The sequence below is a fragment of the Epargyreus clarus genome, unplaced genomic scaffold (genome assembly GCF_041222505.1).
Source record: "Epargyreus clarus isolate Ecla_fem2 unplaced genomic scaffold, WU_Ecla_fem_2.2 ptg000016l, whole genome shotgun sequence".
In the NCBI taxonomy this organism is placed as follows: Eukaryota; Metazoa; Arthropoda; class Insecta; order Lepidoptera; family Hesperiidae; genus Epargyreus; species Epargyreus clarus.
In genome coordinates, this window is record NW_027332224.1 from 1,305,803 (window position 1) to 1,319,978 (window position 14,176).

The window sequence follows — 14,176 nt, forward strand, 5'->3', positions numbered from 1 at the left end:
GAGACATTATCAAATGTCGATTTTTGGTAAACTAAATGTTGCATAAATTGATTTTATTATTAATAATGGACCTTACTCAACACTACACTGCTACTATAAGGTATACAAAGATTATGTATGTCTAGATTACTTGTTGGGCATTAAATCTTATATATAAAATTGTCGTGTCACGTTAGTTACCGTACTCCTCCGAAACGGCTTTACCGATTTTCACCAAATTTCATATGCATATTCAGTAGGTCTGAGAATCGGCTACTATCTATTTTTCATACCCCTAAGTGATAAGGGTTGTTCACGCTTAACATTTTCTTATTTATATGGCAACACAACGTTTGCCGAGTCAGCTAGTAAAATATTTTTTTTTTCCAATTTTAGTAACCATATCAAATGGTACTCACCATATTTACGAAATTGAAATAGCCAACATACAGTCCACCTGATGGTAACTGTCGTACGGACATCTGTAACCAACTAAGGTGGTAGAACGCCTTGCGGTTCGACTCCGACGGTACCACCGCCACACCTATTTCTACCTAATAACAGCAGTGTTAGGCGCTGCTGTGTTCCGGTGTGAAGGGTGTGATAAGGGAGACAAACTCTTCCGAGGCGATCCAGCTTAGTCCTCAGGGGTAGCGGCGCATCTGTGGCCGACCTCAGGTAGGACTTATCCTATTTCTAGTTGATTACAGATGTCCATGGGCGGCAGTAGCCACTTACCATCAGGTGGACTGCATGCTCGTCTGCTACTCTTACATTAAAAAAAAAAAGCTCCATATAGAACAGGTTTTACCTGAAGCCGATCATATGTTGCCACTCTTCAAGACTAACAATCTCATTATTTATATAAAACAATCAAGTGCATTAAATATAGTAAAGCCGAAAACGATCTTTCAGTCGAAACTCAAATTTATTTTAACCGAAACCGTAATTTCAGTCAGCCATTTATTAGTCTTAATTTCGATCTATATTCTCCAAGCCCTATCTCATCTAGACACAAAATCTTCAAAACAAAAACCAGTACACTAGGGACACTTCCTCTCGAGTTGACCTTTGCCCCCTTCCCCGTACTCCTGCGAGGATATCCACATCTGCTGGAAGGAGCCAATCGATGCCAGGATAGATCCACCTGGAAATAAATTAACATAATTAATAATAACACGTGTGTATTTACGTTACTTAGAAAGTTAGAAGTTTTACTTACTAACAGAAGTGGGAAAATATATTCCTATTAAAATATGATGTGCCTATTACTTTAAAGTACTGTTTTATATTACGGAGAATTCAGTCACGTGACGTCATAAGAATGACGTAAAATTATTCCATAATTCCATTCCTGCGTGACAAGAAACAACGTGGTGTTACATGAGCCGCTGTTATGTGACGTCACAATTACCGCATCCGTGTAACGATCCGTGTATCGCGTCTCCGCCCACGCGTGACGTCATCCGGCTCTCGGACACGCACGTGTCGTGCGCCACAATGTGACGTCACTTGTGTAACGTTATCAGGCTCCACGACACGCACTAGCCGTGCGCCACAATGTGACGTCACCCACGTGACATTCTTAGGCTCTTGGAAGACACGCGGGTCGCGCACCATCGCGTGACGTCACCCACGTGTCGATGCGCGGCCAGCTGCGTGACGTCACCCGTCTTCACGACACGCACGAGCCGTGTGCTTCAACGTGACGTCACTAGCGCTACGTTATCTGGCTTCTGGAAGACACGCGGGCCGCACGCCGCCTTGTGACGTCATCCGCGTTTCGTCGCAGTGTGACGTCACCCGCGTGACGTCACGCGCACTCACCGATCCACGCGGCGAAGCGGCGCTCGGCGGGCGCGGGCGGCGCGTGGGTCTTGATGCGGTGGCTGGAGGGCTAACTGTGTGACGTCACCCGCGTGACGTCACGCGCACTCACCGATCCACGCGGCGAAGCGGCGCTCGGCGGGCGCGGGCGGCGCGTGGGTCTTGATGCGGTGGCTGGAGGGCTAACTGTGTGACGTCACCCGCGTGACGTCACGCGCACTCACCGATCCACGCGGCGAAGCGGCGCTCGGCGGGCGCGGGCGGCGCGTGGGTCTTGATGCGGTGGCTGGAGGGCTAACTGTGTGACGTCACCCGCGTGACGTCACGCGCACTCACCGATCCACGCGGCGAAGCGGCGCTCGGCGGGCGCGGGCGGCGCGTGGGTCTTGATGCGGTGGCTGGAGGGCTAACTGTGTGACGTCACCCGCGTGACGTCACGCGCACTCACCGATCCACGCGGCGAAGCGGCGCTCGGCGGGCGCGGGCGGCGCGTGGGTCTTGATGCGGTGGCTGGAGGGCTAACTGTGTGACGTCACCCGCGTGACGTCACGCGCACTCACCGATCCACGCGGCGAAGCGGCGCTCGGCGGGCGCGGGCGGCGCGTGGGTCTTGATGCGGTGGCTGGAGGGCTAACTGTGTGACGTCACCCGCGTGACGTCACGCGCACTCACCGATCCACGCGGCGAAGCGGCGCTCGGCGGGCGCGGGCGGCGCGTGGGTCTTGATGCGGTGGCTGGAGGGCTAACTGTGTGACGTCACCCGCGTGACGTCACGCGCACTCACCGATCCACGCGGCGAAGCGGCGCTCGGCGGGCGCGGGCGGCGCGTGGGTCTTGATGCGGTGGCTGGAGGGCTAACTGTGTGACGTCACCCGCGTGACGTCACGCGCACTCACCGATCCACGCGGCGAAGCGGCGCTCGGCGGGCGCGGGCGGCGCGTGGGTCTTGATGCGGTGGCTGGAGGGCTAACTGTGTGACGTCACCCGCGTGACGTCACGCGCACTCACCGATCCACGCGGCGAAGCGGCGCTCGGCGGGCGCGGGCGGCGCGTGGGTCTTGATGCGGTGGCTGGAGGGCTAACTGTGTGACGTCACCCGCGTGACGTCACGCGCACTCACCGATCCACGCGGCGAAGCGGCGCTCGGCGGGCGCGGGCGGCGCGTGGGTCTTGATGCGGTGGCTGGAGGGCTAACTGTGTGACGTCACCCGCGTGACGTCACGCGCACTCACCGATCCACGCGGCGAAGCGGCGCTCGGCGGGCGCGGGCGGCGCGTGGGTCTTGATGCGGTGGCTGGAGGGCTAACTGTGTGACGTCACCCGCGTGACGTCACGCGCACTCACCGATCCACGCGGCGAAGCGGCGCTCGGCGGGCGCGGGCGGCGCGTGGGTCTTGATGCGGTGGCTGGAGGGCTAACTGTGTGACGTCACCCGCGTGACGTCACGCGCACTCACCGATCCACGCGGCGAAGCGGCGCTCGGCGGGCGCGGGCGGCGCGTGGGTCTTGATGCGGTGGCTGGAGGGCTAACTGTGTGACGTCACCCGCGTGACGTCACGCGCACTCACCGATCCACGCGGCGAAGCGGCGCTCGGCGGGCGCGGGCGGCGCGTGGGTCTTGATGCGGTGGCTGGAGGGCTAACTGTGTGACGTCACCCGCGTGACGTCACGCGCACTCACCGATCCACGCGGCGAAGCGGCGCTCGGCGGGCGCGGGCGGCGCGTGGGTCTTGATGCGGTGGCTGGAGGGCTAACTGTGTGACGTCACCCGCGTGACGTCACGCGCACTCACCGATCCACGCGGCGAAGCGGCGCTCGGCGGGCGCGGGCGGCGCGTGGGTCTTGATGCGGTGGCTGGAGGGCTAACTGTGTGACGTCACCCGCGTGACGTCACGCGCACTCACCGATCCACGCGGCGAAGCGGCGCTCGGCGGGCGCGGGCGGCGCGTGGGTCTTGATGCGGTGGCTGGAGGGCTAACTGTGTGACGTCACCCGCGTGACGTCACGCGCACTCACCGATCCACGCGGCGAAGCGGCGCTCGGCGGGCGCGGGCGGCGCGTGGGTCTTGATGCGGTGGCTGGAGGGCTAACTGTGTGACGTCACCCGCGTGACGTCACGCGCACTCACCGATCCACGCGGCGAAGCGGCGCTCGGCGGGCGCGGGCGGCGCGTGGGTCTTGATGCGGTGGCTGGAGGGCTAACTGTGTGACGTCACCCGCGTGACGTCACGCGCACTCACCGATCCACGCGGCGAAGCGGCGCTCGGCGGGCGCGGGCGGCGCGTGGGTCTTGATGCGGTGGCTGGAGGGCTAACTGTGTGACGTCACCCGCGTGACGTCACGCGCACTCACCGATCCACGCGGCGAAGCGGCGCTCGGCGGGCGCGGGCGGCGCGTGGGTCTTGATGCGGTGGCTGGAGGGCTAACTGTGTGACGTCACCCGCGTGACGTCACGCGCACTCACCGATCCACGCGGCGAAGCGGCGCTCGGCGGGCGCGGGCGGCGCGTGGGTCTTGATGCGGTGGCTGGAGGGCTAACTGTGTGACGTCACCCGCGTGACGTCACGCGCACTCACCGATCCACGCGGCGAAGCGGCGCTCGGCGGGCGCGGGCGGCGCGTGGGTCTTGATGCGGTGGCTGGAGGGCTAACTGTGTGACGTCACCCGCGTGACGTCACGCGCACTCACCGATCCACGCGGCGAAGCGGCGCTCGGCGGGCGCGGGCGGCGCGTGGGTCTTGATGCGGTGGCTGGAGGGCTAACTGTGTGACGTCACCCGCGTGACGTCACGCGCACTCACCGATCCACGCGGCGAAGCGGCGCTCGGCGGGCGCGGGCGGCGCGTGGGTCTTGATGCGGTGGCTGGAGGGCTAACTGTGTGACGTCACCCGCGTGACGTCACGCGCACTCACCGATCCACGCGGCGAAGCGGCGCTCGGCGGGCGCGGGCGGCGCGTGGGTCTTGATGCGGTGGCTGGAGGGCTAACTGTGTGACGTCACCCGCGTGACGTCACGCGCACTCACCGATCCACGCGGCGAAGCGGCGCTCGGCGGGCGCGGGCGGCGCGTGGGTCTTGATGCGGTGGCTGGAGGGAGCCCGCGCGGCCAGCTCCCGGGCGACCCGCTCCAGCCAGCCGCCAGCGGCCGCGGCTCCTCCGCACGCGACCACGCAGCCCCACAGCGCCGGACGGGCGTCCGCGTCGCAAGCGCCGACGGCAGCGCACGCTGGAACATAGAAACCGACATGTAACCGCTGTAACTAATTACAGCTAACCGGTTAAAAGCATAGAGTAATATACTAGAAGCGAAGTTAGTCGGACCGAGGAAATGAAATGAAATGAAATGAAATATATTTATTTTGTATAGGCCAACGGCGGCACTTACAAATTGTCAGTTACAATATTTTCTTAAACATTTCAAAGGATAAAGTAATAACCTAGAGCGAAAAAGTCAACCTATACCACGAGTGACAAAGTCAGTCTACACCGTGAGTGACACAGTCAGTCTACACCGTGAGTGACAAAGCCAGTCTACACCCCGAGTAACAAAGTCATACTTTTTTTTTTTTATTTTTATTTTTTTTTTTTTTATCGTTTAACCTAACGATTAGGCAGACGTGCTACCTGATGGAAAGTAGTCAACGCCGCCTATGGACATTTGCAACACCAGAGGAGTCGCCAATGCATCGCCGGCTTTGTATGAGAGCTCTTTTTGCACCTTTTTTGAAGAGCCCCATGTCATAGCGCTCCGGGAATACCTCAGGAGGAAGTTCATTCCACATCTTACACGTCCGCGGCAAGAACGTCCGTGCAAACCGAACCGTGGAGGACCGCCACGAGTCCAGTTGGTGTGGATGGAACTTCATCCTTCGGCGAGTGGTGCGATGGAGGAATGGTGACGTAGGCACCAGGTCAAATAGTTCCTCGGAACACCCGCCATTGTAAAGCCGGTAGAACACACAGAGGGAACCTATGTCCCTCCGCAAACTCAAAGGTTCTAACCGATCGGAGATCACCGGGTCGTTGACGATTCGGACCGCGCGTTTCATACTATACGCCGGGTGACAAAGTCAGTCTACACCGTGAGTGACAAAGCCAGTCTACACCGTGAGTGACACAGTCAGTCTACACCGTGAGTGACAAAGCCAGTCTACACCCCGAGTAACAAAGTTATACTATACGCCGGGTGACAAAGTTCTGTTACACGTCGAGTGACAAAGTCAGTCTACACCGTGAGTGACAAAGTCGTTCTACACCGTGAGTGACAAAGTCAGTCTACACCGTGAGTGACAAAGTCGTTCTACACCGTGAGTGACAAAGTCAGTCTGCACCCCGAGTAACAAAGTCATACTATACGCCGAGTGACAAAGTCCTGTTACACGTCGAGTGACAAAGTCAGTTTACATCCCGAAAAACAACAAACCATTCCCCGATGACCGTTTTCTTTTTATATTAGTTATTTTTTGTTTTGGTATATAATATATGAGAGGTTTCGTATTGTTGAAAAGGAATAAGTAACAATTCCTGACCTAACATTTTTTTAAGATATATATTCCCACATAAAAATCTGTAAATATATTTTTTATAATTTTTAATAAATATAGAATAAGCAACGAGCATGCAGTCCACCTGATCATAAGTGACTACTGTCGCCCATAGACATTTGTAATCAAACCCAGATTATTCAGTATTAGATATTCCTACCTGAGGTCGGCCACTGATGCGCCGCTACCCCTGAGGACTAAGCTGGAACGCCTCGGAAAAGTCTGTCTCCCTTACCACACCCTTCAAACCAAAACACAGCAGCGCGTAACACTGCTGTTATTAAGTAGAAATAGATGTGGCGGTGGTGCCGCCGGAGTCGAACCACAAAGGGTTCTACCACCTTCTACTAGATACATACAGGTCAAGTTAATAAAAGCGTGGTAATAAAAAATTGACAAGTCCTAATTAAGGGTTCGTACACAAAACTGCGATGCGACGTCGCATCGCAAAAATCTGCGAGCTCCCTCGACGCATCGCAAGAACTTGCGAATTGATTCGCATCGCACAGTGGTTGTTTTTGTTGGTCACCCTGAGAGACGCTACGCCGCACAATATCGCATCGCAGCAATTCGCATCGCAATTTTCTGCGTTGCGAATTCGCATCGCGTCGCATCGCAGTTTTGTGTTCGAGCCCATAAAAAGTTGTTCTACATACTTTCCTACTGAAAAATCTATAGATCTAAACACTAACCAAGATGCGGAGCCCCCAGCGTCTGTTCGAACAGACACTCGGTGAGCTTGAACCTCTCGGGGCCGAAGTCCTGGTGGTAGCCCCCCGGGAACTCGTAGTGCACGCCGGGAACGGCCGCCACGGTGCGCTCGTCGTACGGGGACTCGGATATCTGGGGGAGATATAAGACAGATATAGAGAGAGATAGAGAAAAAAGAAAATAAGAAAAGTAAAGGACAGATAGAAATTAAGAGGGAACTCGGATATCTGCGGAAAGATACGATAGAGATATAGATATAAAAATAGAAAAAAAAGAAAGAAATTAAGGAACGTAAAGTAGAGATAGAAATTAAGAAAGGAGAAAAGGAACAAAGAAATTTTAAAAAGTACAAGTAAATAAATGAAGAAAGTAAAAAGAAAGTGAGAAAAAAAGGAATAAATACATTTTAAAAAGATAAAATAAAGAAATGAAGAAAGGAAAAGAAAGGCAAAAGAAGTAAGATGAAAATAAGAAAGAAAAGAGAACATGGGGAGTAAGGAATTAACAAAGAACGAAATAATAGTCAGATGAAAAAACAACAGACAGACAGCAAAAATGACAGATTAAAGATGTTAAAAAAAGGAAAAATTATAAAAAAAGAAATTGAAAAGAAAGAAAAAATTAAAATAAAACAAAATTACTGAGAGGAAGAAATTAAGAAAGAAAGTTAAGATGATAAAGGGAGAAAACAATAATAAAAATGGAGAGAGAGAAAAATGTTAAAACAAAAGAAAAAAGAGAGAAAGAAAAAAAAGACAAATAGAAGGAAGGAAACTAATAAAAGAAAAAGAAACACGCTAAGGAAGGTAAAGGATTGAAAGAAATTAAATTATTTATTTTACCTACTAGCGACTGCTGTTGCAATTTTATTGAATAAAGTATATTCTTTTCTTTCTTTCAATGTATTTACATATTTTCTTACAATATTAACATCCAACCAAGTACCGTTTACTGTGTGTTGCAATTTTCCTAAATAAAATATTTTCTTTCTGTCAATGTATTTACATATTTCCATACAATATTAACAGCCAACCAAGTATCATTTACTGTGTGTTGCAATTTTCCTAAATAAAATATTTTCTTTCTTTCAATTTATTTACATATTTCCATACAATATTAACATCCAACCAAGTACCGTTTACTTTGTGTTGCAATTTTCCTACATAAAATATTTTCTTTGTTTCTTTCTTTCAATGTATTTACATATTTTCATACAATATTAACCATTTACTGTGTGTTCCTAAATAAAATATTTTCTTTCTTTCTTTCTTTCAATGTATTTACATATTCTCATACACACAATACACACTCATACACTCATACATACAAATAATACAAACCTGTGCGACGCAGTGTACGAAGTCCTCGTACTGTCTTTTGAGCATGTATTGCTGCCACGAATGTGTGAGACCGGCGGGTAGAGTCTTCAACGTGTAACGGGCGCGCTCGCGTTCTCTTATCACCTCTTTACTCTGAAAGATAGTTAATAGAAATATAATTAATCACAGTATCATCATCATCAACCCATCACTGTCCCACTGCTGGGCATGGGACCTCCTCTCGACTTCACAAACCTTTGAAAACTTATTTGACTCTGAAATTATGTTAATAAGTATGTAATTTATATTAAATATCGAATTATGCAGATTTAGTTTCCATCAAAATTTACCCCATAACCCCTTTGAGCACTTTTCTTTATTTCTTATAATGAGATGTGGTTTTTCACACACACTTTTAAAATTTATTCCATATTACTAAAACCTGTGAGGAAACCCATAAAGACATCTGAATATTACCTGTATGGTATACAACAATAGCATCAGTATATGCATGCTGTATTAATTTATTTATATACTGTACTTATTTATGTATTTATGTATGTATTTATTTATTTATACTAATGAAGAAATCTGTAAATATTACCTGTATGCTATAAACCGGTAGCATCTGTATATGCAGGCTGTTCAGCATATGCTTCGCCTGAGCAGCGAGGTGGTCGCCACCGATAGGGGATCTGACCGCTGCGCTGGCTAGGGCATATCTGTAAAAGATAGATAAAGATACTTTAAAAAGATAAAAGATAATGTATGTGTTTATGATAGCAAACAAGCGGCCAATCAGCTGATGTTACTTTACTTTATAATATATAACTTTAGTAGCAGACGAACACGCAGTCCACCTGATGGTAAGTAGCTACTGCCATGGACATCTGTAATCAACTCCAGATAGGTTTGATATTCTTATCTGAGATCAGCCACAGATGCGCCGCTACCACTGAAGACTACGTAAAACACATCGGATAAGGACGTCTCCCTTACCACACGCTTCAAACCAAAACACAGCAGCGCCTAACTCTGCTGTTATTAGGTAGAAACAGGTGTGGCCGTGGTGCCGCCGGAGTCGAACCGCAAAGGATTCTACCTCCTATGATAAAGATTACCTTACCCTTCAGAACAGAACGCTGCAGCGCTTAACGCTTCTATTATTAGGCAATAATATATATGCCATTTACTACTTGTCGAGTGTATAAATATACATTTGATATAACTATTTTTAGTTACTTTTAGTTTACTTCACGTTTTATACACTTTAGTGGTATAGTCCGCGCTAAGCCGCTAGTCCGCTCCGAATATAGAAACGAGTCGCAATAGCAAATTGTAGATATTAACACGACTAAGACAACGCAGGACCCCTCTGCACCCTTCGCTGCATACTCTCGCCCGCGGGTTCATAGCTCAGTTTGCCCTTACTTTACGGAAACAACTTCAGAGCGGACTAGAAGTTTGGCGCGGATCTACCATATATTCTCCAAATCCTAGCTTAGTTTGCCCTTACGTTACTGAGTATATGCTAACTAAACCTACGCTCAACAACTTCAGAGCGGACTAGAAGTTTGGCGCGGATTCTACCATATATTCTCCAAAACCTAGCTTAGTTTGCCCTTACGTTACTGAGTATATGCTGACTAAACCTGCGTGCAACTTTAGAGCGGACTAGAAGTTTGGCGCGGACTCTACTATGCATTCTAAACCCTATACTAAACTTACCCATCAATAACCGGCACAGCTGAGGTCTGGCTAGCCCCAGCATCTAGCACCAACGCAGTAGACTTGCCATTCGCAAAGGCAGCTAACACCGCATTCTTGACGAGGAAGAACGCTGGTGCTTGGTACTTCTCGAAGAGGAGTTCGGCTAACTTCTCCCGGGCTGAGCGACTAGTCCATACTGCCTCTGTGAAGAGCGCCGGGTGGTGTTCTGATGGGGAGCGGATTACCTGAAAATGGTAATATTTTTTTAATTGAAAAAATGTATGAATAAAATTATATTAAAACAGTTATAATTGGTTCTGCCTAACTATTCTGGTTGACACTAAACAATAAATAAATGATCTTGAGGAAATTAATTAAAACTTGCATAATGGTGAAGGAAAATATCGCGAGGAAACCTGTATACCTGAGAAATCATAAAAAGTTTTTAAAGGCATGTGAAGTCTACCAATATGCACTTGTCCAGCGCGGTGGACTATGGCCTAATTCTTCTTTCAGGGAGGAGACCCGAGCCCAGCAGTGGGACAGTAATCGGTTGATGATGATATCTTAAGGCCTTTGCCTTCATGACAGTTGCATACATAAAAAACAGAAGAAAATAGTCATAAAGCATCATAAATTAAATGATTTATGTTACAATTATGTCTCCCAATTGCAATATTAAAAATATCAGATCTTATTGACATTTGAAAAAGTGGTAGAAACAACGACAAAATACCATAACCACAAATAACCACCTGAAAAAAATATATTTAAATTAGTTGGCATTCACACCCCTTATATCAAAACACAGAACTGCTCCATTTTACAAGCAATTGTGGCAGGGATACACTTCCCTGATCAAACCATAATTCTTCCCATCTGCCATCCTCGGCGTTGTGTGGAGGACTCTGGGCTCTCCAATGAAACGCAACTGGAGTCCTCTGAGCGCATTGCCCTATCAAGCTCCACCCAGGTAAACTTGCTTACCACACCGTCCAGTATTTATGACAGTATGCCGCCACTCGTCCCACTGTCCTACCAGGGGTCGCTTACTGGACGATTCAAGCTTCCACTCTTGCCGCAACCCCGGAAGCCATCTTTTAGCCGCCTCTTACGACAGGCAGGGAATACCATCACCCTATTCTGCTCCCAGAACTAGAGAGACAATATTTGTTCTATTAGCAATATTGGTTACCTTAGAGTAGCAGTAATCCAGCATCTTCTCAAACAGATCCCAGTTGTCCACTTGCCCATCTTTCATGTACGTCTGTATTTCCATGTGCGGTCGGGGCACGTGGATCTCTGTAACGTCGATGTAGTAACGGAGATCGCCACCTGTTTTCGCACCTGAAAAGATTTAATGTGGTTATAAATTTACTGTTGACTTTTTGTTTTATAGAAATAGCAAATAAGCATACAGCATTTGTGATAGCCTAGTAGTTAAGAAACTCGGCCTTACGATCGAGGGGTCCAAGGTTAAAATCCCAGGCACCTCTGATATCTCAAAATTATGTGCGTATACAAAATTAATTATCACTTCCTTAAACAGTGAAGGAAAACATCGTGAGGAAACTGCATACCCGAGAGATTTATCAAAAAAAATCTCAAAGGTATGTGAAAGCCAGGGTGTGGCCAGCATGATGGACTATGGGCTAATCCTTCTCATTATGAGAGGAGACCTGTGCCCAGCAGTGGGGAGCAACATTCATCCAAGAATGACCACTTATCATCAGGTGGACAGCATGCTCATTTAGAACTTCTATCTTATAAGACAAACTGATCATAATTGCTTAGTATAGTTGATAACAGATTTCCATCAATTCTGCTTTAGTTTCTGCTTTCTGAATTAGCTAACAAACCATTCTGAGTGAGACATTGATGAGGTAGTTGACCACATACCACCATAGTGATAAAGTTCTAGCACACTAGTCAATCTTTCCGCGTCTCACACTGTCATTCTAGCGTTTAAATCACCGACATACTTTTCCCATTTCTAGAAGTTATGCGCGTATTAGAAAATAAATATTACTTGTATGATGGTCAAGGAAAACATCGTTAGAAACCCTACACGCCTCGGAGATCTTTAGAACGATCTCAAGGTGTGTAAAGTCTATCAATCCGCACTTAACCAGCGTGGTAGTAAGGCCCAATCTTTACCATTCTGAGAGGAAACCAGTGCCCAGTAATGTTTTTTTTTTTTTTTTATAATATAGGAGTAGCGGACGAGCATGCAGTCCACCTGATGGTAAGTGGCTACTGCCGCCCATGGACATCTGTAATCAACCCCAGATAGGATTAGATATTCCTACCTAAGGTCGGCCACAGATGCGCCACTACCCCTGAGGACTAAGCTGGAACGCTTCGGAAAAGTCTGTATCCCTTACCACACCCTTCAAACCGGAACACAGCAGCGCCTAACACTGCCGTTATTAGGTAGAAATAGGTGTGGCGGTGGTGCTGCCGGAGTCGAACCACAAAGGGTTCTACCACCTTTAAATGTGGCAGTAAAGGCTTAATACTCACCACTCTGCGTAACATTTCCATCAGGAACCTTCTCCTCCGCGTCAGGGATGTGTGTCGCCGGTCCAACACCAATAACGGCGGGGATATCGGCTTTCGGGGTATCCTCTTGCGCGTAACCAACTCGTAATGAATGGTGGCCTGGATCGAACACTAGAGCTCCTATCTCATCACCGCCGTACAACATGCCGTTCGGACCACTCATTTTTGTGTTAATTTAGGAATTATAAAAGATAAATTGTGTTTTCGATGTTTTGTCAATAATGCATCATGACAATTCTGTTTGACAGTTTGACTTTGATTCGTTCTCTTTGGCTTTGTTGTCTGTGGTTTTGATTCTTGTAAGCACAGATAACGGTCAAATTCTATACCAAATTGTAGCGTGAAAATAAATAATTTATTTAAAAGTTTATACATATATAGACGGTTGCCCGCCTACATCAGGGTTGGCCATAGCGGCTTACGTGGGTGTTTGGGCGATTAAAATTATTTGCAAGCAAGATCACAAAACTAAAAGTTAATTTATTCCAATAAAGTTATGCACGTTAAATTAGCAAGATCAGTTCCCAATTATTGAAAATATCACACATCACACACATACACAAACACACACACAAACAATTGTATTAGAAAACAAAGATAATTGAAAAATTAAGCGAAACAATAGCGATTCGTCTAAGACGTGGTGCGCCCCCTTCTTCCCGCCTTTTTTATACTCCTCTAAAATAATAGTGGCGGCGCTCCATCGACAAGACGCTCCGCTAGACTGCCAGCTGACAATCTTGTTTCGTCACAGCTTAATAGATGGCGCTAGGGATGCGCCGTCACATAAATTAAGTAATGGGTAATTACATTTTAATAATATTAATGATAAATAATAGCAAGTAAGACGGTAATGAAAGTAGTTATAAAGGAACGTTGAAAATTATAGGTGAATGATATTAGGTTTAACCCGTACTGTGTTTTTAAACGCTAACTAAACCGCTATTTTATAAAAATAAATATAATAGCATCTATATTAGAGAGGATTATTTTCAAATGATATGTATTTAATATTTATTTGATCTTAGCAACCAAAATCATGTTAATAGAACCGGAGTGTGTTCAGAGAAATAAAAAAGTTAAAAATGCTTCGATCACTAATAAGAACAATGGCTGTAAAATTAAAAAGATATTATTACGATCTTGTTTGTTTTGATGGGATTTATAATTAAAACAAATGAATGTGATGTAATACTTTATTATAGCACATCAATTTATTTCGTCATTGACAATAAAATAGCTACAGACACCAATATACACAAAACATATATCTAATATTTATCGACACGTGTATTTAAAATATGCTGATTGGTCTACACATCCGCCTACTGTTAGATTTAGATTAGATTTATTTTAGATTTTGTTACAAATTCAATGCGATGCAAATTGTAGTACATTTAGTGACAAAAAACAATGTATCGGCGAATGTATAGTAGAACACACAATACACAAAAACTTGTACCTATTACACTTATTTGAAACATGTGCGTTATTACATTAGTAGTTTTTGAGCATTTAGCAAAAT

General features: G+C 47.4%; 1 protein-coding gene across 1 annotated transcript; it reads right to left on the reverse strand.

Moving 5' to 3' along the window:
• Window positions 1-999: 999 nt before the first annotated feature.
• On the reverse strand, window positions 1,000-12,904 carry Bap55 (Brahma associated protein 55kD). Its single transcript, XM_073081617.1, has 8 exons — window positions 12,613-12,904; window positions 11,285-11,436; window positions 10,108-10,334; window positions 8,984-9,101; window positions 8,401-8,532; window positions 7,042-7,192; window positions 4,831-5,031; window positions 1,000-1,126 (listed from the first exon to the last, which is right to left on the reverse strand). Exons 1-8 carry the CDS (start codon window positions 12,812-12,814, stop codon window positions 1,023-1,025), a joined length of 1,287 nt encoding a protein of 428 aa, XP_072937718.1. The 5' UTR covers window positions 12,815-12,904; the 3' UTR covers window positions 1,000-1,022.
• Window positions 12,905-14,176: the final 1,272 nt, after the last annotated feature.